At 45.2% G+C, this 21,251-nt stretch overlaps 3 protein-coding genes across 4 annotated transcripts; all 3 read left to right on the top strand.

Annotated features, from left to right (window-relative positions):
- Positions 1–186: 186 nt before the first annotated feature.
- Positions 187–9,739, top strand: mapk11 (mitogen-activated protein kinase 11). Its single transcript, XM_076152477.1, has 12 exons — positions 187–411; positions 4,402–4,531; positions 4,651–4,709; positions 4,928–5,039; positions 5,257–5,286; positions 5,383–5,430; positions 5,523–5,637; positions 5,738–5,809; positions 6,192–6,271; positions 6,399–6,477; positions 6,710–6,883; positions 7,428–9,739. The coding sequence occupies exons 1-12, from the start codon at positions 299–301 to the stop codon at positions 7,499–7,501; spliced, it is 1,086 nt and encodes a 361-aa protein (XP_076008592.1). The 5' UTR covers positions 187–298; the 3' UTR covers positions 7,502–9,739.
- Positions 9,740–10,324: 585 nt separating this feature from the next.
- On the top strand, positions 10,325–17,189 carry mapk12b (mitogen-activated protein kinase 12b). Of its 2 annotated transcripts, XM_076152496.1 has the most exons (15): positions 10,325–10,723; positions 11,784–11,913; positions 12,232–12,290; positions 12,389–12,500; positions 12,689–12,718; positions 12,923–12,970; positions 13,064–13,178; positions 13,267–13,338; positions 13,425–13,504; positions 13,702–13,780; positions 13,866–14,039; positions 15,744–15,989; positions 16,098–16,355; positions 16,438–16,686; positions 16,777–17,189. In XM_076152496.1, exons 1-15 carry the CDS (start codon positions 10,605–10,607, stop codon positions 16,857–16,859), a joined length of 1,854 nt encoding a protein of 617 aa, XP_076008611.1. In that variant the 5' UTR covers positions 10,325–10,604; the 3' UTR covers positions 16,860–17,189. The 2 variants fall into 2 exon arrangements, with proteins under 2 accessions (XP_076008611.1, XP_076008602.1); XM_076152487.1 differs by lacking the exons at positions 15,744–15,989; positions 16,098–16,355; positions 16,438–16,686; positions 16,777–17,189 and adding an exon at positions 14,197–14,341.
- A 1,926-nt stretch (positions 17,190–19,115) lies between these two features.
- LOC143002432 (kin of IRRE-like protein 2) lies at positions 19,116–21,215 on the top strand. The gene is made up of 6 exons (XM_076152527.1): positions 19,116–19,341; positions 19,426–19,719; positions 19,816–20,085; positions 20,224–20,499; positions 20,583–20,831; positions 20,915–21,215. Exons 1-6 carry the CDS (start codon positions 19,191–19,193, stop codon positions 20,935–20,937), a joined length of 1,263 nt encoding a protein of 420 aa, XP_076008642.1. The 5' UTR covers positions 19,116–19,190; the 3' UTR covers positions 20,938–21,215.
- The last annotated feature ends 36 nt before the right edge of the window (positions 21,216–21,251 follow it).

The following is a 21,251-nucleotide window of genomic DNA, read 5'->3' on the forward strand; positions in this document are numbered from 1 at the left end:
TTGTTGAAAAGCTTTATCCCTCTTAAAGACAGGACAGTGGTTTGGTTAGGCCTTGCATATATAAAATATATAAATATAAAATCAAAAAGACGGCATAGTAATACATTCTATTTTCGAGAGCGAGAGAGAGAGAGAGAGAGAGAGAGAGAGAGAGAGAGAGAGACGGTGCAGTCTGTGTGCAGCAGCAGTAGCAGAAGCGCGGCAGACGGCGGACCGCACCTCTGCTCCCATCCTCCGTTCTTCCCCTTTATTTGTGATTTGCTCATTCCGTTTCTAATCGGTCATCGGGCTCGGAGAGATGTCGGCCAGATCGGGATTTTACCGACAGGAGCTGAACAAGACCGTGTGGGAGGTTCCCGAGCGGTACCAGAACCTGACTCCGGTGGGCTCCGGTGCCTACGGTTCTGTGTGGTGAGTGTGCGTGTGTGCGTGTGTGTGTGTGGGGCGAGGCTGCACAGCCGTATCATGTGGACTGTACTTGTGATTATGATGCATCAGCACAGAGTGTGTGTCGCCTGGTTCTGTCTCCTGTGAAAACTGTCTGTAGAATGAAACATATGTCACATGAAGTCTGTGCTACATCTTTCTCTCTATCTATCTATCTATCTTATTTCATTATTTACTACCAAATGTTATCCTGCTTATGTCATCCTGGATACGGCAGACAGCAATGCCATAACAACATAATCAGAACATAGAATTTAAAAAATGTACATGTAGCACAACATGTAATGTCAGTTAAACTGCGTTGCAATATGCAAATTCATGAGTGTCTTTGGTGTTAAAGATAGAACAGGTTTGTATTGATTTAATGCTACTTGAAATTCTAAATAGAGATGATAGATAGACAGACAGACAGGCAGACATGCAGATAGATAGATAGATAGATAGATAGATAGATAGATAGATAGATAGATGGATAGCCATTTACATGTAATATGATTTTTGATTTGTGTCTGTATTGTTATGTAACACAACAACATCAATGGTTTCCCACAGCTCTATGTGTTCCTAATTCTGTGGGTGTAAGGGAATTCAGAGGGAGGTAGCATCAGCACAGGAATTTCCCAAACACACCTTTCTACCTCCACACCTCCCTACACACACGTACACACACACACGTACACACACACACACACGTACACACACGTACACACACACACACACGTACACACACGTACACACACCCACACACACACACACACACACACACACACATACAAACATTCTGCTCCATCAGGAACAACTCTGCAGAGATTGTGAAGTACCTGCGCTCACTTGGCACACTGCAAGTCTGCATCAAAGCCAGTTGTTATGAAACAAGCTGGTCCATCATAATTTGGCATATATGTAATTAATGGGGTGTGTGAGACACTGAACACACACCTCTCTGTCTCTCTTTGTATGCATCAACCTTGCAACATGCAATTGCTTTAATTTTGGACCACTCTGTTCTAGTCAGTGGGGGTCCCTGTTGCCATGGTGAGGTGCCATGGTGATAGGGACCATAGTCAATATAAATTAAGCTGTAATTGAAGCATGATGTTTGTTGCTGTCAAAGACAATGTGAAGAGAATGGTTTGTAATGCCGTGTTTGTTGGTGTGTTGTACACAACAACACTGTGCAACTCTGTACGTCCTAAAGGGGAAACTGCTCAGCCTTGAAGAAACTGAGCCTAAGTCTTGTGGGATCGGATTCTGCCACAATATCTGAAAAAGTCCAAAGATAGCTGGTGGAGCCTGGCAGCTAGAAAACAGATCAATCAGTGAACTGTGGGGAGTTTAGATGACGTCGTGACTCATTGCTTCTGGCATTTCCCAAACTATCCACACCGTCATGTATCAAATGTTTTGTTTCGGTGCCAAAGGAAGAATGATTCTGCAAATTCAAGCATCTGTCAGATAGAAGATGGGATAAATGTTAAAGGCTAAAGCAAATACTTGTCAGACGTTTGGAATTCTTCGAGGATGTTGTTCTAGGTTTTACTCTGTTGGAGAGTGAAACTGGACTGTGATGAACGTGTCTCAACAAAAGAAGAAGCAGACTTAACATGGGAGGGAAACAGTAGTTGATGTTTAGACAGACATGGTTCCGTCCGTCAGTCGGTAGGTTTAGTTCAGATTGAATTCTTCTTGGTACCATCCAGGAGCTCTAAATTTTAATCTAGCACTTACTTGTTCTGGCAGAGAACACCCACCCACATCCCAAATGTTTTAGACTTTGCAAAAACTCCTTCTTGAATTGGACACAGACACTCACAAAGGACCTTCCGCAACATACAACCGCTCCCCCTAATATCAGCCTGCATTGTTGCTGATCTCCAGCCTTTGTCATTGACTTTTCTTGGTAAGGCTTGTGCAGATAGAGAAGTGGGGGATGGGGGCTCAGGGGGGGGGGGGGGGGGGGGGGGAGATGTGGGAGATGGGGGAGATGGGAATCGCTCCAGGCATTGGGGATGCTCAGGAAACCAGTTCGCATTATTTATCTCATATAGTAGTACGGTCTCTGGGCGAAGCCTCTTGAGATGGCATGCCTGAGGTCAAGGATCCAACAAGCTTGCATTAGGTATTACTCGCTATCCCATGGGAGCAAACAAGACATATGGATGCAGGAATAGAGTTTAGAGAGAGAGAATGATACGGCAGCTGTGAGGGAATGTACAGTATAAGTTACTGAGAAATGATTGAGTACAGAGCACAGACATACGCAAGCATGCAAATCCACATACGTGAGCCGTGAATACAAAGCATATATAAATACAAAGAGTACAAAGTCTTTTGTCTCCCCAAAGTCAAACACTGTCTCGTTTTCGTCTCACCATCCTCCTGATTCTGATTCCCCGAGATAAAATCTGGTCGAGATTGAATATCATAGAAGAAGACGATCACGGTGGCTTTCATCCAGTGTGTGTTAGCTACATCTCAGGCATGGCACGTTTCATTTAGATAACTATGAATAAAACATGACTACTTTATTCTGTCCTGACAACAGGGTTGTGTCTCTGTTTGTCAGGTTGTTGATTACAAATATAATAGAAGTGTGCAGAAAGAGGGAGGATTTGTTTGATTTGTTGATGATCTCTGCTACCGAACTGATGCCTGTGTGTTGATCCTGTGATCCTGTGCATAGATATCTGTGTGTGCATCTTGAATCTCATAGTAGATATTCTCCCCTCCTCCCATCCCCCGCTCCCTCTGTTTATGAAAGCTGAAGTGCATTAATAGCTGGAAATTTTAAAAAAAGGCTCAGAGACAAAAGCAGAGGAGGGAAATCGATGTCCCGGCTCGGCTCGGCTCGGCCGATCAGGTGGCCATGTAAGGAAGCTGGCAGGGACGGAGAGGGATGAAGAGGGAAGGAGGTATGTGCACGAAGGCCTGGTGTTCGTCAGGGTAAAGGACGGAACTAGCTGCCCCCCGGCCTGGCTGGAAGCCCAGCGGGGGCATCTGGTCGGGCAGCAGGTGATTTCCAAGGCGGCAGGAAAAGCAACCGTACACAAACCCCGGCGGCCAAGTTTACTGAAGCGTGCAGGTATTATCCATCACAGCGGAAGAGATGTTTGTGTGGGATTTGTATGGCGACCAAAAGGAGATATAAGCCATTTGGTGTCTGTGTGTAAAGTGAAATGGTTACGGGTTCTGGTTTTCTGTTCCTAAGACGTAAACATCCGTTCCTTTCAGCGTTTCACTTCTTCCTCCTCTGTCTGTGTCTCCCTTATTGCTCAATCCTCACCCGCCCCTGTTTTCTTCCTGTTTATTAGTTCCTCTCTCTGATGGCGAGCATTGAAAGACTGGCAGGCCTGAGCACCCTCACCCCCTCCCCTCTCCTCTCCTCTGGCAGCAGTGCTCAGGGTTGGATACACTGAGTGACATTTACATTTCAAAAAGAGGGCAGAAAAAATAACAAACGGCTGCATGTTTGCAATATACCCGACCTCCCTACTCTTCTTCTGTCACGTCCTCTGTCTCTCCCAACTTTCTGTGGATTTAGATAGGATGCGGTTGATATAGATGCGATTCCTCTGTGGATTGTGTGATTTATGATGACAAAGCATCACGTCAAATCACTATAAAGGTTACCAAGAAGTTAAAAACACAAAATTACGATACGTCAGAAAGAGAGATTCACTGTTGTGTCAGCACACAGTCCTCACTCTGAAATGCGAAGGTTTCAAATACAATATTGGTCTTCATCCAATCCTATATCATTTTTGTTGAATTGGCATTTTTCTTGTTTTCTAGACAAACTCTATGCAACCCAACACATTCTAAACTAAGCAGCAGAATATCACATCAGCTGATATGGAAGGAAAAACTGGAAATTCAGGTTCAAATCACTCCCGAGCGAGTTCAAGTATGTCTGATTTGCCCTTTGTGTCTCTGCCTCTGTGTCTCCCTCTGCAGCTCGGCGTACGACGTGCTTCTTCGGCAGAAGGTTGCGGTGAAGAAGCTCTCCAGGCCTTTTCAGTCGCTGATCCACAGCCGCCGCTCCTACCGGGAACTCAGGCTGCTCAAGCACATGAAACATGAGAATGTTAGTGCTTCTTATGAAAACGCAGCGAGCCAGCCAGAGATATGTAGCACTCCGCTCATTTCCGCCCGAGCTGTTATTGATCGGCCCTTCCCCTCTCTTGTCTCTTTTGTCTCTTGCAGGTAATAGGGCTGCTGGACGTCTTCACACCTGCTGCTACTTTGGAAGACTTCAACGAGCTGTAAATCCAAACGCTTTTTCCTCCCACTTTTCTGCAAAAAATGTAACAATTCTGATATTAGAGAGGAAGCGGCGGGGGTGTGTGTCTATGCGGATCCTTCTTGGGATTACAGGCGTGTAGAGGTGTCTGACAGGTTGCCATGGCAGCATCCCCACGTTCTCTCTCTATACCAGCACCCCCTGCCTTCTTTGACAGACGTACGCTCTCTCCTGTTCCAGCTACCTGGTGACGAACCTGATGGGTGCCGACCTCAACAACATCGTGAAATTTCAGCGCTTGTCAGACGAGCATGTGCAGTTCTTAATTTATCAGCTTTTACGTGGACTCAAGGTAACTTAATGCATCATGATTTATGGTTTTTGATGTGTGGAACTGTTTTCCACCATTCTCCGGTATGCCTGGTTATCGTGGGACGGGCAAAGGTCTCCCCTCAGACGGGGTCTCTAGCTGACATGGCAGTGTTGACCCTTGTCTCACGTGTGTCGTCTCTCTCCTCATTCCTCCCCCCAACATTCCCAACTGATCCATCCCCTCCCCGTTGAAACAGTACATCCATTCAGCGGGATTGATCCACAGAGTGAGTGCCTTCTCTCCATCCCGCTTGTCATACACATTTCCTGTTTTCGTTACTCTATTCATGTTCCTCTCATCTTCGGTTTGCAATCCCTCCCAGGACCTGAAGCCCAGTAACGTGGCCGTGAACGAGGACTGCGAGCTGAGGGTACAATCCATCTCCGGCTTATTGAAAAACCTTTTAGACCTTTTCCAGTCTTTGTCTTTCTAACCCTCAACGAACTGCGCGCCCGTTCGCAGATTCTCGATTTCGGATTGGCCAGGCAGACGGACGACGAGATGACAGGGTACGTGGCGACTCGTTGGTATCGAGCGCCGGAGATCATGCTCAACTGGATGCATTACAATCAGAACGGTGAGGAGCTTTGATCTTTGAGAAATCCTAAGCGAGCTTTTGAAGCCACAGTGATAACATGAACATCTCCAATCTCTTCATCTCTTGATCTGTGTTTCAGTTGACATTTGGTCGGTGGGATGCATCATGGGAGAGCTGCTGAAGGGAAAAGTCCTTTTTCCTGGCAGTGACTGTATCCTGATCGCAGCCTTTTTTTTGTACTTAGTAGTAACCTTCCTTTGCCTCTTTAAGTGCCCTGCGGATGTTTTACAGACCCTCTTGTGGATTTGCATTACAATCCCGGGCCTTGAAGGGGCGGTGCATCAACAGAGAGAATCGCAGAGTGAATGGCAGCGCTCACAAAAGCCTGAATTATCTGGGGTCTTGTATTTGACGTCCCAAAGCGGAGTTTAAACCAGTTTGATTTACTGCTGGCCGTCTGTTTGCTGGACTTCAGCTGTCTAGACTCTCCAGCAGTGCTCAGCAAGAACAAAGCTTCCGCCTCAATCACTTGTGATGAGAGACTGTATGAGTTTCACAAATCTCGATGGCCCTTAACTCCTTCCCGCTCTCAGATATCGACCAGTTGAAGAGAATCATGGAGGTGGTGGGGACTCCGACGCCCGAGCTCTTACAGAAGATCTGCTCTGAACACGTGAGAGGAGAACCAGATTGATAATTCAGTCAAGTGACACGTTTCTTTTTATTGAACTGTCCATACGTGTGCGGGCGCTACGAGTTTGAACGTTTCTGGGGGTTTCTACGGGTTTTGTGTTTTACAGGCTCAGAAGTACATTCAGTCTCTGCCCTTCATGCCTCAGCAGGACCTGGGAAAGATCTTCAAAGGAGCAAATCCACTCGGTGGGTGAAGCAGCGCAAATTGAATTATCAATGTCTGTTAACTCGATTGTCGGCTTTGAGTAGCTACTACAGATCAAATCACTTCCTCCATGTTGCTGATTGCCAGGATGCAGATTTCACAGACTGTGCTGCTGTTGACTCAGGACTTCGACTAGAATCAGACATAAACCAAAAAAAAGAGGACGTGAGACTTAGACATCTTCCTCTCTCTCTCTCTGTTTCTCTCTGTCAGCTGTTGACCTGTTGAACCGCATGCTGGTTCTGGACTGCGACGGGCGGATCTCTGCAAGTGAAGCTCTGACCCACCCTTACTTCTCGCAGTACCACGACCCTGACGACGAGCCGGAGGCCCCGCCCTACGACCAGACGCTGGAGAGCAAAGACCGCACTCTGGAGGAATGGAAAGGTGAGCGACCAAAAAGAAAGTTTGTAAATAACAAAACAAGACCGCAGGGAAGATGGTACAGAACAGCTCACGTCTCACTTCCTGTTTTGAAGCCATTTTAGTGTTTCAAAGCTTGATTTGTAAGAGAGGATGTTCCACTGAGATGCGTAATGAGGTTTGGTATTGTGCAAATACTTCTGTGTTCGCATGGGTGTTACCGGAATACTGATGACACACCGAAGATACAGGCCTGTTGGGGTTTGTGGACATTTGGTGGTGGTTGTAACATCGCACAGTATATTTATGACTCATTTCCAGTTCAGCAGGGAGGTGGTGAGCTGGGAAAGGCCCTGGTGCTGATGTAAATCCTAGTGGACAGCGTAGATTTGCCTGATGTGCATTTTAATTTTCGGTCTCTTTGATAGACCATGATATGCTGACCAAGCACATCCGTAATGGCGCAATAGCTTCATTTCCCTGTTTTTCCCTCTTTTCATCAGTTTTGTCGGCACTAACACATGTATTTGGCCTTCTTCTCCACCCACCCTCCCACCCACGTCCACAGAGTTGGTCTTCGAAGAGGTGAATAGCTTCAAAGCCGCCGTCAGCAAGCCTGACAGCCTTCAGGTGGAGCAGTAAGACTGTTTCCTGCTCCGCGTCCGCCCCTTGACCCCGGAGAGGGACCACCCGGTCCACTTATCGGCGCGAGGGGGGGGAGCTGGAAAAGAGTGAAAGAAAGAGAGTGTGTGTGAGAGAGAGAAGGAGAGAAGGAAAGAGAGAGAGATAGAAAGAGAGAGAGAAAGAGGGAGAGAAAGAGAGAGATGCTGCACTCCCAGCCGGAGAAATCGCTGCATTCCCTGGACGCGGCGCTTCCCCCTCCGCTCAATGTGACTGTGATCGATTGCCTGTCATGAGTTCATTTGTGTGACGGGGGTGGGGCAGTCGCAACAGGATCGGCTGGACACTATTGCAATTACAGGGAGTGTTTTAGATCCACATAGAAAGCGCTAGCAACCCAGAGAGTTGCTCCCTCTCATGTTCCCTCTCCAGGTCAGACAGAAAGTGAAGACCAGTCGTACTTTGGCCCGGATCAGGGATCACAAATGGGAGCAACTTTATGGACCGGAATCATGTTTACAGGCTGGTCACCGGAAGGCAACGAGAGAGAGACAAACGCACACTGGAATCTCCAAGCATCAACAGAAGACCGTCAGACCGTCATGACAAATGCCATAAGCAGTCACTCCTTAGACTTTTATGTACAAAGTCTCGGTTAAAGGCCTTGCAGCAATGCTATAACGTGTCACATAACAGCTTAGCCTGCATACTACTGCATGATCTCTGTGCGTTTCTATCATACAGCTGTATTATAGACATTAAGACTGCTTATTGCATCTGCCATATTGGTGTAAACCAGCCTTAGGACTGACGGTCCAAGTGAAGTGAAACCAAGAAATGTGACCAATTTTCAACTTGTTTTATCTACTGTACAAAAAAAAATAGTACAAAAAGCAAAGAAAAATACTGTTCTTCCTCAGATGAAAGTTATCTTCTCCTGCTTACAATCTACAATCTAGTAAACTGTGCTGTTAGATAACAAGGTGTTCAATATACGAGCTGGGACAGATTTACAACCTGCTGTGGGTCTATGTTTACAGTATGACCTCACTTCTCATACGTCTGCTGGTGGCATCCAGTGTTTCTGATCACCCGGTGGTTCTGGCGCCAGTCTGTCAGGTTTCCATAGTGACTTACAGCTGTGGTTTTTGTTTACACCGATTGAGATTTCGGGACATTTTGGTAATCTGTCAAACTGTTGATTCCTATTATGCAGCCATGTTTGGATGTAAATGGCAATCTGGGAGCTAAATATTGACCTTTGTTTTGGAATTTTCATAAAGCATAAATCTATAATACTTAATAGGAATCAATTCACATATCAATCCAACATTCTGAACTATGAATCTGGGTACTTTAGTGATGCTGGTGATGGTGTGTAACTTGTTGCAACATTATCATAGCTATGATCGTATGAAGGAATGAGTTCAATGGCTGTAAATCATTAAAACCAAAAAAACAGATGACTCCATTACTGCAGTTTTAGGTCTGAAACATCTTCGCTAAAGTAAAAATAATCTGAGTAGCTGTGTGGAACATGGGGCAGTGTGTAATTTGTAACTCCGCCCCATGTGTAAGCCCACCCCAGGATCCAAGCTTGGCATTAACTAACTGGTGATCGGAAAATGACTGGTTGTTGCTGAACTGCTTGTAAGCGCAGTTAAAAACACACCTGCAGAAGGACTGTCAAAGGTCAAACGTCATGCAATGAAAAACTGTTCTTCTCAAGCCCCGCCCACTAAACTCAACCAGTGAGATTATTTCTACCTGAGGGAAACTTTTATACAGTTATAATATGAGTTCAATATTTTGCTGGGCTCTGTAAAAACTCATTCGAAGGCAAAGAGGAATCTATAATCTATAATGGTTTATGCTGGAGTGCTACATGTAGCCTTTTTAAAGCCTATTATAAAGTAACAGGACGGATAATGTTGAATTTATAGTTCAGAGGGATCAAAAACTTCTGTATGTGTTCGGTGTCTGAATGTAAAAGTGTTATATGCACACGAGGATGTTGTAAATGTGGTCGACTTGGACTGGCAACTGCAAACTGAATGTAAAACTGTATACTGTATGTATCCAATGTATGTATGTTACAAGTTAGACGTGTCTTTTGAATACATGGCGGCATGTGATTCAACGGAACATCCATTTCCAGTCGCTGAGCTGAATGTCAACTCTTGATCAAATGACTTTTTCATCCATCATCTACGGGTAACATGGCAGTATGGCTTCACCGAATAAACGTCGTCATTTCTGTTTGCTAGTCTATTTGTGGTGGCACCTGATGTTTGTGTGTGTAGGACAAAAGATGAGTCAATGTGTTGACACTGTAAAAACATTACAAAGCATAATTACATTCAGTCAAAGTTCCAAACTAAATTTAATCCCCATTTATGTTTGAGAAATATGACAAAAAAAGTTTAAGTAATTTAATTTAATTTAATTTATTGATATAAATTGGAAGAGTTGGGACAATGTCAACCAATCAAAAACAAATCTAAATTTTAATTAAAGAAAATAATAAACTTCAAGAAAACTATTTCAGAATAAAATCAATTCATTCATTTACTATTCAAACAGATACTGTTTGGCTTGTCTGTAGAAATTTCCTGAATCATTCTACACTACGAGTTCCACGTGCGGTACACACACCACAGTTTGAGAACCCTTAGTGTGTACCATCTCAACCCGACACTGATCGTTAGCGCGCTGCAGGAGCGTTATTGGAGCATTATGGGGGTCATGATCAGGGCTCTACTTTTGGGGGCAGGCAGATGTTTTGTGACTCACATTTTAGACACACCCATAGACTGCCCCGGGCGACCAGGGGCCACGGTGTGTGTGTGTGTGTGTGTTTGCGTGTGTGCGTGCGTGTCCGTGTGCGCGCGCGCGGTGTGTGTTTTAGGGGGTTGGGTGACGAAAAAGTGGTCCCCCTGCTTCATCTGGAGGAATTCTGCGTCTCGCCAAGTTTCAGCTGCGGGTTCGCACGCTGCGCCTCTTGGATGCGCGTAAAAACAAACAAATTCTCCGTCTCTTGCCCGTGAGACGACGAAGCGGACACGAGGCAGGACCTGAAGCCGACAAACACACCCTGACCTCGGCCTTGTCACGTCGGTAGACCATGGCTCTGCGGTCCAGGACGGGATTCTACCGGCAGGAGGTGAACAGAACCGTGTGGGAGGTTCCGGAGCGGTACCGGGATCTGAAGCAGATCGGGACAGGAGCGTACGGGACCGTGTGGTGAGACTCTACTGAGAATAAAACGATCTTAACTGCTCAGACAACTGTTGATTTAATGTATTTAACAGCTGTAATGAAGAACAGCCAAACCGTCATATTTGGTGAACACTTGCTGTATTAAATGCATATTTTACTGGCGGCTGTTTGCATTTCAAATTACATCAAATACAAAGGAGATTTGGAATTGGCATTTTAAAGTGTACAAATCAAAATACTTGATCAAACTCCCTCCTCTGACCCTTTTCATAACTTGGCAAAGATCATAAAATATAGGAAAATTACAACAAAATGTAAAATATTACTTAACCCAGCATTTAAGTTTTGTAATTAGTATCTGTTTACTTTCATTTTTGATTTAATTTTACCCTTAGTATTTCGGTTTTTCCATCTCACTAATATGAGCAGTGGTAGTCTGGGTGGGATGTTAAGCATTGTAGTGGTGCACAGCTGGCTCTGCGGGGCCTCCCTCTGCATTGTGCTGTGTGTGGATGAGGGTCAACAAAGGAAAAGATCCTTGGCTCATTGTTTGGGAGAAGTCAAAGACCCCCTGAGTTAATGCAAAGGACACCGCAGTGCTTTGTCTGTATCACACTGCAGAGTTTTGTTCCAAAATGAGATATCGACCACTGTTTTTAAAAAGAAAATGACTTGTGTGCTTCCTGATCGACTGGCTGCAACAAAGGATCAGCACATTCTGGGTTGGAGTCAGTCAACTGAAGACATTTGCTATAAAATATTGCTTTTGTGCTTCTTACCGGCCCATTATGGATTTACCCCAGATGCATTTATTCTATAAAACCACATTGATACCCTCCAGTTCTATTATAAATCAGTATGCGCTTCATACTGAATCATTCTTACCTAACACCACAATTGAGTATATTGCGTTTTGTAGCATTATTGCCTTTTTTTATTGGTTTCTGTACCTGCTGCATTGTTCTCATGCCCCCACGGGAATCAATAATGCTGCACCATAAGGATTTCATTTTTTCCCATTCCTACATTTAAATGCTACTGCAAATGTTAATTGGACCTGTGTGTGTGTACCTGTTTGCCACAGTTCAGCGTGGGATCGCCGTTCAGGGTCACAGGTCGCCATCAAGAAACTTCACCGGCCTTTCCAGTCCAAGCTGTTCGCTAAGAGAGCCTACAGAGAGCTGCGACTCCTGAAACACATGAAGCACGAAAATGTGAGAACTGAAGTTGCTCTTAAAGACCAAAAACATCTTAAATATATTTACAATTTGAATGATGTGGCTGAATGCTTTGCCCACCGTATTGTACCTGAAATGCTATAATGTTAGACCTTTATAGCAGCCATGATGGGGAACGACAGCATGAAATTAGTGAGTGATCATAAACCTGGTAAATGTCAGGTTTTAGTGTCGCTCCCTCCGAATCTCTGACGCTTTATAGCAATTACAGGTTTAGGGGACACATTTGAACTGTGCGCTCCTATATTATTTTGTATAGAGTTGCTACTAAATCATCATTCCTCGTCCCAACAGGTGATCGGACTTCTGGATGTTTTCACGGCTGAAATCGCGTTGGACCGGTTTCGGGACTTGTGAGTTGGCAGTCATTCCTCAAGGCTAAGCAAAGAGAGTGTAGTCGCTGTCCTGTTTTGATCATGTTCCTCCTCTCTGCTCTCTCTCCCCTCCACAGTTACCTGGGGATGCCGTTCATGGGCACCGACCTCGGCAAGCTGATGAAGCTGGAGAGACTGTCGGAGGAGAGGGTGCAGTTCCTCGTCTACCAGATGCTGAAAGGACTCAAGGTTAGAAAACGTTCAACATTTTTCGGCTCATTTGACTGTGCTGTACTTCTAATTTTGGGATTTCCGAATCTATTATCTATTATTTTAATCAATAAACAGCAATGTAATTATATAATAACTTCATAGAGTATAAGTTTCATTGCATTATACGCAGCTCCCTAATGTCTGTGTTGTCTGTCCCTCTTCAGTATATCCACTCAGCGGGAATCATCCACAGGGTGAGTGAACTTTGACCTTTCACCCTCTGAGCGCTGGGGGTGGGGCTCTTTACTCCTTTTTTCCCACCCAGTCCCATTCATCCCGATCTGCAGTGTGTGTTCATGGGAATTTCGTGGAAAGGCTTTAACAATAACAAAAGAATTGGAATTGGTTTTGAAATTTGTGTAAAAATGTTGCATATCCTGTTATGTTCTATTCCACAGGACCTTAAACCTGGGAATTTAGCCATTAACCCAGACTGTGAATTAAAGGTATTCCAATATAACACATCGCCACCTAGAGGGGAACTTTATACACCTCTCTGTCTTTTTGAAGTTACACCTGTGCTCATTTCTTTGATCCAGATCCTGGATTTTGGCCTGGCGAGGCAGGCAGATGCAGAAATGACAGGATACGTGGTGACGCGGTGGTACAGAGCACCTGAGGTCATCCTCAACTGGATGCACTACACACAAGCTGGTAAACGCAGGAGATATTCTGTCCACAGGAGGGCAGTGTATAACATAGAAATTGCTGGGAAATACTTAGCGTGTCCTGTGTGTTGCAGTGGATCTGTGGTCGGCGGGTTGCATCATGGCCGAGATGCTTCTGGGAAAGCCGCTGTTCAAGGGAAGCGATCGTATCCTTAACCTTCCTCACTAGACCCATTTGAATGATGAGAAAAATCCCTGCCACATTGACCCCTTGACCTCTAGCTGCTGCCAGACCTCGACCAGCTGAGGGAAATCATGAAGATTACAGGAACCCCAACGGCTGACTTTGTTGTAAAGCTCCAGAGCCAAGATGTAAGACATTTGGTTCTCCGTAATATTAACGATATTAACTTTCAGTTTCATCCATCACTGATATGATAGCAAGGCTGTTCAAGGTAACATTAGTGACTGAAATGACTCCACTGACACATGACTGATGTGACCAAAGTGTAAATGCCGGTCAAAAGTCTAAACTTGTTCATCCTTTGCCCTCTCCCTTCCACGCCTAGGCCAAGAACTACATCAGAAGTATCCCGAAAGTGCCAAAAAAGGATTTGCACTCCATTATTTCCAAGGCGAGCTCAAATTGTAGGTGAAGATCTCTGTTCTCTAGTTTAACCCAAGTTGTTGGGCCACTAAACTGGGGTGCTGACTGCAAATATGTCTTTCTCAGCTGTGAGCGTGTTAGAGAAGATGCTGCTGCTGGACCCTGAGCGGAGGGTGAGCGCCTCGGAGGCTCTGGCCCTGCCGTTTTTCGCCGACTTCAGGGATGCTGAAGAAGAGACGGAAGCTCAGCCGTACGACCAGACCATGGACAACACCGACCTGTCGCTGGACCAATGGAAACGTAAGAGGCTCGGTTGTGGTTTCACACCATAATCCTGCCTCAAAGTGGGCCTGTGTTGTTACAGTTCCTGCTGTTTGTCAGTAGATGCCAGTAAAGATTACAAATTATTTAACGCTTGTTCATAATTGCGATATCCCTTTTTTTCTTCTCTGTACAGGTCACACCTTCACAGAGATACTGACCTTCAGGCCACCCCGGGACAGAGAGACACCGCTTTAACCACACACACACACACACACACACACACACACACACACACACACACACACACACACACACACACACACACACACACACACACACACACACACACACACACACACACACACACACACACACACACACACACACACACACGTACGGGTTCATGCATACACCTGCAGCACACATGCATTTCCAAAGAAATTATGCTTATGCTGACCTTTTTAGTTGTGCAGAATATATAAATAAAAGTTGTTAGTTTGTTGGATTTTTTATTTTCAATAAATGTGATTTCTCAAGATTAATGATCAATGGCCTTTTTTGTCAATTAACCTTATAGTTTACTGTAATTTCTGCCTCCTTTTTAAAAGTCCATTATACTGCTGTATTATTTCCTTTATTTACCTTTTGCTCATTTATTCTGATAAGAGTTCCATTTTCTGGAGCCAAGGGCGGGGTCATAAACTGTACTATACCAAAGGTCATAGATAATGATGTTACAAATACTTCTCACAGTCAAACTGCTGCAGGTCTCAGGCTGCTTGATTTCACCAGTGTCTGACACATACATATTTCAAGTAAATGTGTGTCAAACTTTAAATGGGGAGAATGAAACAAACACAGAGGAGATCTGTAACAAGTAGGTCAGTCGCAATGGACTTTCTAACAGAATGACTAAGCTGGCAGATATGTTGTCTCACTTGCTTCTCTTGAGGGCAGACATGTTTCTTTGTCAGCGCTCTTGATAACGGCTATTTACCTTGTGATGTGAGCTCAACATGCAGCGCCAGTTGTCTTATTTCCTGGTAGCAGCGCCCTCGAGATCTTTACGGGGCAATGGACGATTCCCACGGCAATAAACACAACCAAAGACGCTCGCATCTGAAAAAACTTCTGCTGCTGCTGTGCCTGACAGGTTTCTGGTTTTCATTTAATTATGGAAATATAACATTGAGGGAGGCGCAGTTTAGCTATGATCATGGTCTTCTATAGTACAGTGCAGGGTGTAGCCATAGTGCTTTGAGAGGTTATTATACACAGCTTTACCTACTTTACATGTTATAGAAGTAGTTTACACTGTTCACTGTGGGAAAACCTCTTTCACAAATAATTCTCATTTATAATAAAGACTAAAAACAAAAATCTCAAAAATGAAACACTCCTATATCCTGATTTCTGACATGAGTTGGTTAATGTATGATTGATTGAGCTGCTTTTACTCTCAAAATGATTCACGTGATGTTGAAGTCAAAGCCATATTAGATGTGTTTTTACCGAATCATGCAGGCCTTCAGCTGGCACCGGTGCTGTCGACAGAGGAAGAGAATGAGATGACCTCTGAACTGGACGACAACAATGATGACAGCAAGTTACTTTACAGATTATATCACCAAATGTTACCTTAAAGATGCTTTGTGGGTCATTTCAAAAAACAAATTTGATACAATTAGTATGATTAGACATATAAAGGGTAAACATTCTGACCGTTGACATAATTTTCAGGTGAATTGAAAATAATCTGCCCTGATTACGTGACTGTGGGTGTGCCGAGCAGTGTCGTTTGCGAAGCTGCCTGCTCCTCTTCGTGCACGTACTCCATGGCTCTGGACAGGCAGACCGCCCAGGGTCAGGGCAACGTGCTGGCCTTCACCGTCCCCCTCTGGATGGAAGCCATAACCGTGACATGCACGGTCAGGGACAACAACGAGGAGAACACTACCACGGCAACAAAGCGACTGCAGGTGTTAGGTGTGTGGATCGGTGGTATTTGTGTTGGTGAACTACACGTAAAATGCAGTTTATCTGAATTTTGGACCCTTGAAAACAGATTTTTACAGTATATCTTTCTTACATAAGCTGGACCTGCCAATGTTTCCATCACGGGGACCAACCTGATGAACCCCACGATGAGCCACACCTACAGCTGCCATGCCTACTGCCGCCCCTCCTGCACCTACGCGTGGCAGATAAACAAAGGCCCGTGGGTCGGCGGAGAGGGGAACGTCATTTCCGTCACTCCACAGGAGATGGACACCTCAAAAACGCTCAATTGCAAAGCCACCAACAAAGTCTCGGGGCTGTTTGTCGCTGCAACGCGAAATATAATTGTGACATGTACGTCCAGGGTATATTAATGTTTAAGTTTTTGTAATGTTTTGATGAGAGTGTCATGGCTTCTCCCTCTTTCTTCTTTCAGCTGGTCCAGCACAGGTCAACATCAGCGGCCCGGACGTTCTAGAATTTTCGAGGAAGTACACGTTTGCGTGCACTGCAGAGTGTTTGCCCTCTTGTCGCTTCGTCTGGTTTGTGGACAATCAGACACTGAAGGGCAGCAAGATCGAGATGACGGTGGACCAACCGACAAAGTCAGTGGCCATCAAGTGTGAGGCACAGAACACAGTTTCGAGGAGATCAGTCACAGTCGTAAAGACCGTCCAGATGGAAGGTAGAGCCTGTAGTAAGCACCGCTTATGATCCTACATCAGCATAGTGTCGTCTGCGGTCATGTGACCAGTGTGTGTGTTTCTGATGCCAGGTCACAACCTGTCCACTCGTCCTGAGGAGACCAAGGCCCTGCTTTCCTTCGCCTTCATCCTCTCTGCTGCTTTGGTGCTGTGATCCAGGATGCAGAGCGCCCTCTAGTGCCAAGAATGATTTTATACAGTCGTTTCCACATGTTCTAAAAACTGGATTTGAGGTTCGAGTTCAATCCCCCTTTGATAGGTAATATTGGTATAGCTTAATACATACAGTGATATGATAGCTTTCATAATGCACATTGAAAATTGTAGATACAACTTTTTTTGTACTTCATCGATACAATTATGTTATCCGCAGTAGTAAGCTATAAGTAATGATGATTGTAGTCCATGTGTGTTATTTTTAATGCTATTTAAAAAGGAGCTAGAATTTGAAATCTACGATCATAGTAGTTTGGTATATTTTGTGCAAAAATGTAACTGTAAAAAAGCTTGCTCTTAAATAAAATGAATAACTTACCATGAGACTCAATGTCACATTTCCCCCACAACATCTTTCACACACACATAAATCACATTAACGAAGGTTTTCAGTATCAAAGTTCCTGAAAGCAAGTTTGGTGTGAAAGACACCAGGTGAAACCAAATAAGGACCTAAAGCCTGCAAGACTCACTGGGGTGGAGACTTCATTAAGTGGACACACCTGATTGAGCTAATGAGATGGTTATGCTAATTGCATGGGCCATGAGTGCTTAGGGCCTTTAAAATACATATAAAACACATATATAAAAGTATGACATTTAACGACAGAGATGTTCTATTCTAAATTCTAGTTTCAATACCACAGTTTCCAATCATATGAAATATCTACATTTTGAAGAGTTGTGTCTGAATAAATTGATGCACAGACGTGTGTAAATTCAATATCTTGGTATTCAGTGGCGCCTTTCAAAGAGAGAGTCTCGGGTCTGAATATTTCTCTCACAGAAGCTGGAACAAGCAGATACATGAATGAAATATGATACAGGGGAAAGATGACGGTTATGGAGATTCAGTGTGGGCAGTGAGATTGGACCAACAGTGGGATCCTGAATGGCAGTGAGGGGTAACAATATGAAAAAAGATTGATTACCGCGAAGGCTTAAGTGCAACAACAAAGAAAGCAGCAAACCCTATCAGAGCAGCTGAAGCTGTACAGCCATCAAGATGTTGTGATGGATGAGGCGCTAAGTCTTTACACCTCTAACCACAGGCAGATATGAATACGGGAACTGTATTGTGTGAGCTGCAGTCACAAAAGAAGAAACCACATATAACACACCCACAACACACACCTCTTTACCGGGAATATTGGCTCATTTGTTGTCTGGGTTTCCTACCAGTTGTTGATAACAGTGGGCGAAGCCGTCTTATAATAGTTCTAAGATCTCGGAAAGCTGTCAGGGATCTGGTTTCTGCCTCTGCAGCAACATGGATCATAACTCAGCCTGTCTACTGCTGCTCACCTGTCTGGCAGGTATGAAATGCAGCATTTAAGGGGCATTGGAATACAAGCATATTGTATTTTTTAAATATATTTGTTTGGATTGTTGATTTCATGCTCATTTTTGCAGGTTAGGATAACAAACTTAATGTTTTCTCCATTTATGGTCTCTTTTCTGTTGCCAAAGGAATTTCTGCCAGTGAGCAGAGAGGAGCCGTTCCTGGACAAGCATGTAAGCTCAATTATTATATTTAGATGTTGAAACCTGCAGCAGGGCAAACTGTACGTGCTTGTTTCTTTTCTTTTACTTGATGCAAGAAGAGACGCTGAACACTGTCTGATCCTCTGCAGCCGGGCCGTCCTCAGTAACCATCAGTGGGGTTGATGTAATCACGGTGGGAATCCCGTACGGGTTCCGCTGTCAGGCCTCGTGCTTTCCGCCCTGCACTTTCAGCTGGACCAGAGGCGGCGTGACCTATCAGGAAAACGAACTGAACGTGCTGCTCAGGCAGAAAGAGCCAACACAAGTCATAACCTGCACCGCGGTCAACCCCGCGTCAGACGCCTTGGCCTCTGCCCAAAAGACCCTGCAAGTGGCAGGTAGAATCATTTACATCCTCCTTGGTTTTTCTTCATATAGCTCAGTTATGGAGTAATATAGGCGGTAATGAACTTATTTACATTCCTGTGATGAATTTTCATAATTAACGAAATTGCGGAAAGACTGCTGGATAGAGTAGCCTTAATTTGAGCTATGTTAAAATGCTAAATGTTACTCTGCATGTGTGAGAACGAACAAAAATGAAGCATTTTCAAAGTTGTCCTATCCCTCCCCACCCTTTACCCCCTAAAATATGTTTCCAAACCATCCAGCTGGACCATCAAATGTAAAGCTCCTCGGCCCAGGATTTCTGACCATTGGCGAGCGATCTGTCTTTACCTGTTCGGCCGAATGCTACCCTGCCTGCAGCTACACCTGGACCGTGATGAAGGGCGAGACAGTACTGACCACTGCAGAGGGGAACACCACTTCATTACTCCCACATCCGACTGCCGACTCTGAAACCCTGATATGTCAGGCTAAGGTCACCTTGTCCCAGCTGTACATCTCTGCCAGTGTGCTGCTGCCAGTGGCAAGTAAGTCGAAGTGAAATGACCTAGAGGTGAGAATTAACAAGCACAGCAAATATATTGAACAGTATTTATTTGCACTTATTTAAGCCTTATCCGACGTCTACATCACTGGTCCTGATACTGTGACCATGGGACAGAAGACCACATTCATATGCTTTGCCACTTGCACCCCAAAGTGCGATTACACCTGGACGTTCAGGGGACACACCTACATCGGCGACCTAGTGGAGTTGCGTAAGCGTAAGGTGGGCAAGCCGCAGTACTGCAGCAAGCTGGTCATGACCTTCGACGAGTACTCCAACACCGTTCCCCTCGTCTGCCAGGTCAAGAACGTCAAGTCTCAGGCTGTACTCAGTGCCACCAAGGAGCTCACTTTAATCGGTGAGTATGTGTTGCCCCCGTCAGACTTTCAGAGACAACAAGGAGGTGAGAGATACAAGCAGTGAATGATAAGAGCTAATCAATTCCTCTCCACAGACCCTATCTCGGTGCGTCCCATCTCTGAGGCCCGGCCGGTGTCAGGCAAGCCGTTCTCTCTGAGGTGCGTTGGGGCAAAGAACCCGGGAGGCATTACGTGGCAGATGAACGGTCGCGCCATTACGACATCTGAAAATGTCCATCTCTCATCCGACGGCCTCACCCTGGCATTCAGTCGTCTCCAGCAGGCGCACAGCGGCTTGTACCAGTGCTTGGTGTCAGAGGGGGGCGACCCCATACTTTCTGTTGGATACAATCTGACAGTGATCTGTGAGTATGAAAGGCTTCAATCACAATCACTTTTTTCCAAATGTATTTATGTTAGATGACACTTGACAGGATAATCGCTGTGCTCATTCTGCCTCTGACAAGCTTTACATCAATTCCTTCCACTTATGTATTTTATAGATGGCCCTCTTGAGGTGGCAATGGTGAACCACGACAAAGGCCCAGTGGGAAGCAAGATGTTTGCTCTGCTTGGATCCAAAACGGAGCTGCAATGTGTGGCTGACTGTTCTCCCCCCTGTGGCTTTGCCTGGTATTACCGTGGCGCACCAATATCCACAAATGCTTCCCTTCTATTTACACCAACGACACCTACAAGCAATGGTGGCCTCACTTGTGTGGCATATAATCGGGTGACAAGCAAAAACATGACGAGCTATACCACAGTAGTAGTACCTGGTAAGAAAACATCAAGGCTCAAAGAGAAGACTACTTTAGGGTCATTGCTTTGATGTATTGAAACATTCTTTGCCTTCTTGCAGGCGGACCAGGGAACGTGACTATTTTAGGCCCAGAATCTGTTGAAGTTGGGGTCACGGCGAGCTTCAGGTGCTCTGCCGAGTGCATTCCCCCCTGCAGCTACACCTGGAGCGTGTACGGGAAGCCTATGGTCGGCAGCGAGATCGAAGTCACCCTGAGCCGCTATGTTTCTGCCGAGTCCATCAGCTGCCAGGCAGAGAACACAGTCTCTGGGAAGATGGCCACAGTCAACGAGACGCTTCAAGTCTCCGGTGAGCAGGTGGAGGGAACGTAGACACGCGGATCCGTAGGAAGTCGCGATTCAGCTCTCACACTCCTTTTGTTGTTACTGCAGATCCTCTCTGGTGTGGATGCTGAGACGGTTGAGGGACTCCTTGGCTCCTCTTTATAACTCAGTGGAACACAGAACATTTCCCCCACTGGTGACGCCGTAAAGGCTTTATTTACTCAAGCATTGTGCAGTTTAACCGATGGGCTGGTAACCGCATGAGGGAGTTTCCCCAGACGTTTGTCCAGTGCGACTCTGAACAGGAACCCGCAGGCACAGAATGGAAGCACGGCTTATTTGAGTAACCTGTTGTTCCGACAGACAGAATCCCATTTGTCTTGCCATACAATACGTACTGTTATCCATCAATAAACAATGAGCTGCAATTGTTGCTTTTCCAGTG

The sequence above is a fragment of the Genypterus blacodes genome, unplaced genomic scaffold, assembly GCF_046128005.1.
Source record: "Genypterus blacodes isolate CSIRO-AG114 ecotype Tasmania unplaced genomic scaffold, CSIRO-AGI_Gbla_v1 ptg000007l_1, whole genome shotgun sequence".
In the NCBI taxonomy this organism is placed as follows: Eukaryota; Metazoa; Chordata; class Actinopteri; order Ophidiiformes; family Ophidiidae; genus Genypterus; species Genypterus blacodes.

Coding starts and splice junctions, on each gene's coding strand:
- mapk11 (XM_076152477.1), top strand. CDS start 299: ATGTCGGCCAGATCGGGATTTTACCGACAGGAGCTGAACAAGACCGTG. Junction 5,040..5,256: donor AGCTTTTACGTGGACTCAAG/GTAACTTAATGC, acceptor CCGTTGAAACAG/TACATCCATTCAGCGGGATT. Junction 6,478..6,709: donor CAAAGGAGCAAATCCACTCG/GTGGGTGAAGCA, acceptor TCTCTCTGTCAG/CTGTTGACCTGTTGAACCGC.
- mapk12b (XM_076152496.1), top strand. CDS start 10,605: ATGGCTCTGCGGTCCAGGACGGGATTCTACCGGCAGGAGGTGAACAGA. Junction 12,501..12,688: donor AGATGCTGAAAGGACTCAAG/GTTAGAAAACGT, acceptor GTCCCTCTTCAG/TATATCCACTCAGCGGGAAT. Junction 13,179..13,266: donor GATGCACTACACACAAGCTG/GTAAACGCAGGA, acceptor TGTGTGTTGCAG/TGGATCTGTGGTCGGCGGGT.
- LOC143002432 (XM_076152527.1), top strand. CDS start 19,191: ATGAAGGGCGAGACAGTACTGACCACTGCAGAGGGGAACACCACTTCA. Junction 19,720..19,815: donor CAAGGAGCTCACTTTAATCG/GTGAGTATGTGT, acceptor TCCTCTCCACAG/ACCCTATCTCGGTGCGTCCC. Junction 20,086..20,223: donor ATACAATCTGACAGTGATCT/GTGAGTATGAAA, acceptor TGTATTTTATAG/ATGGCCCTCTTGAGGTGGCA.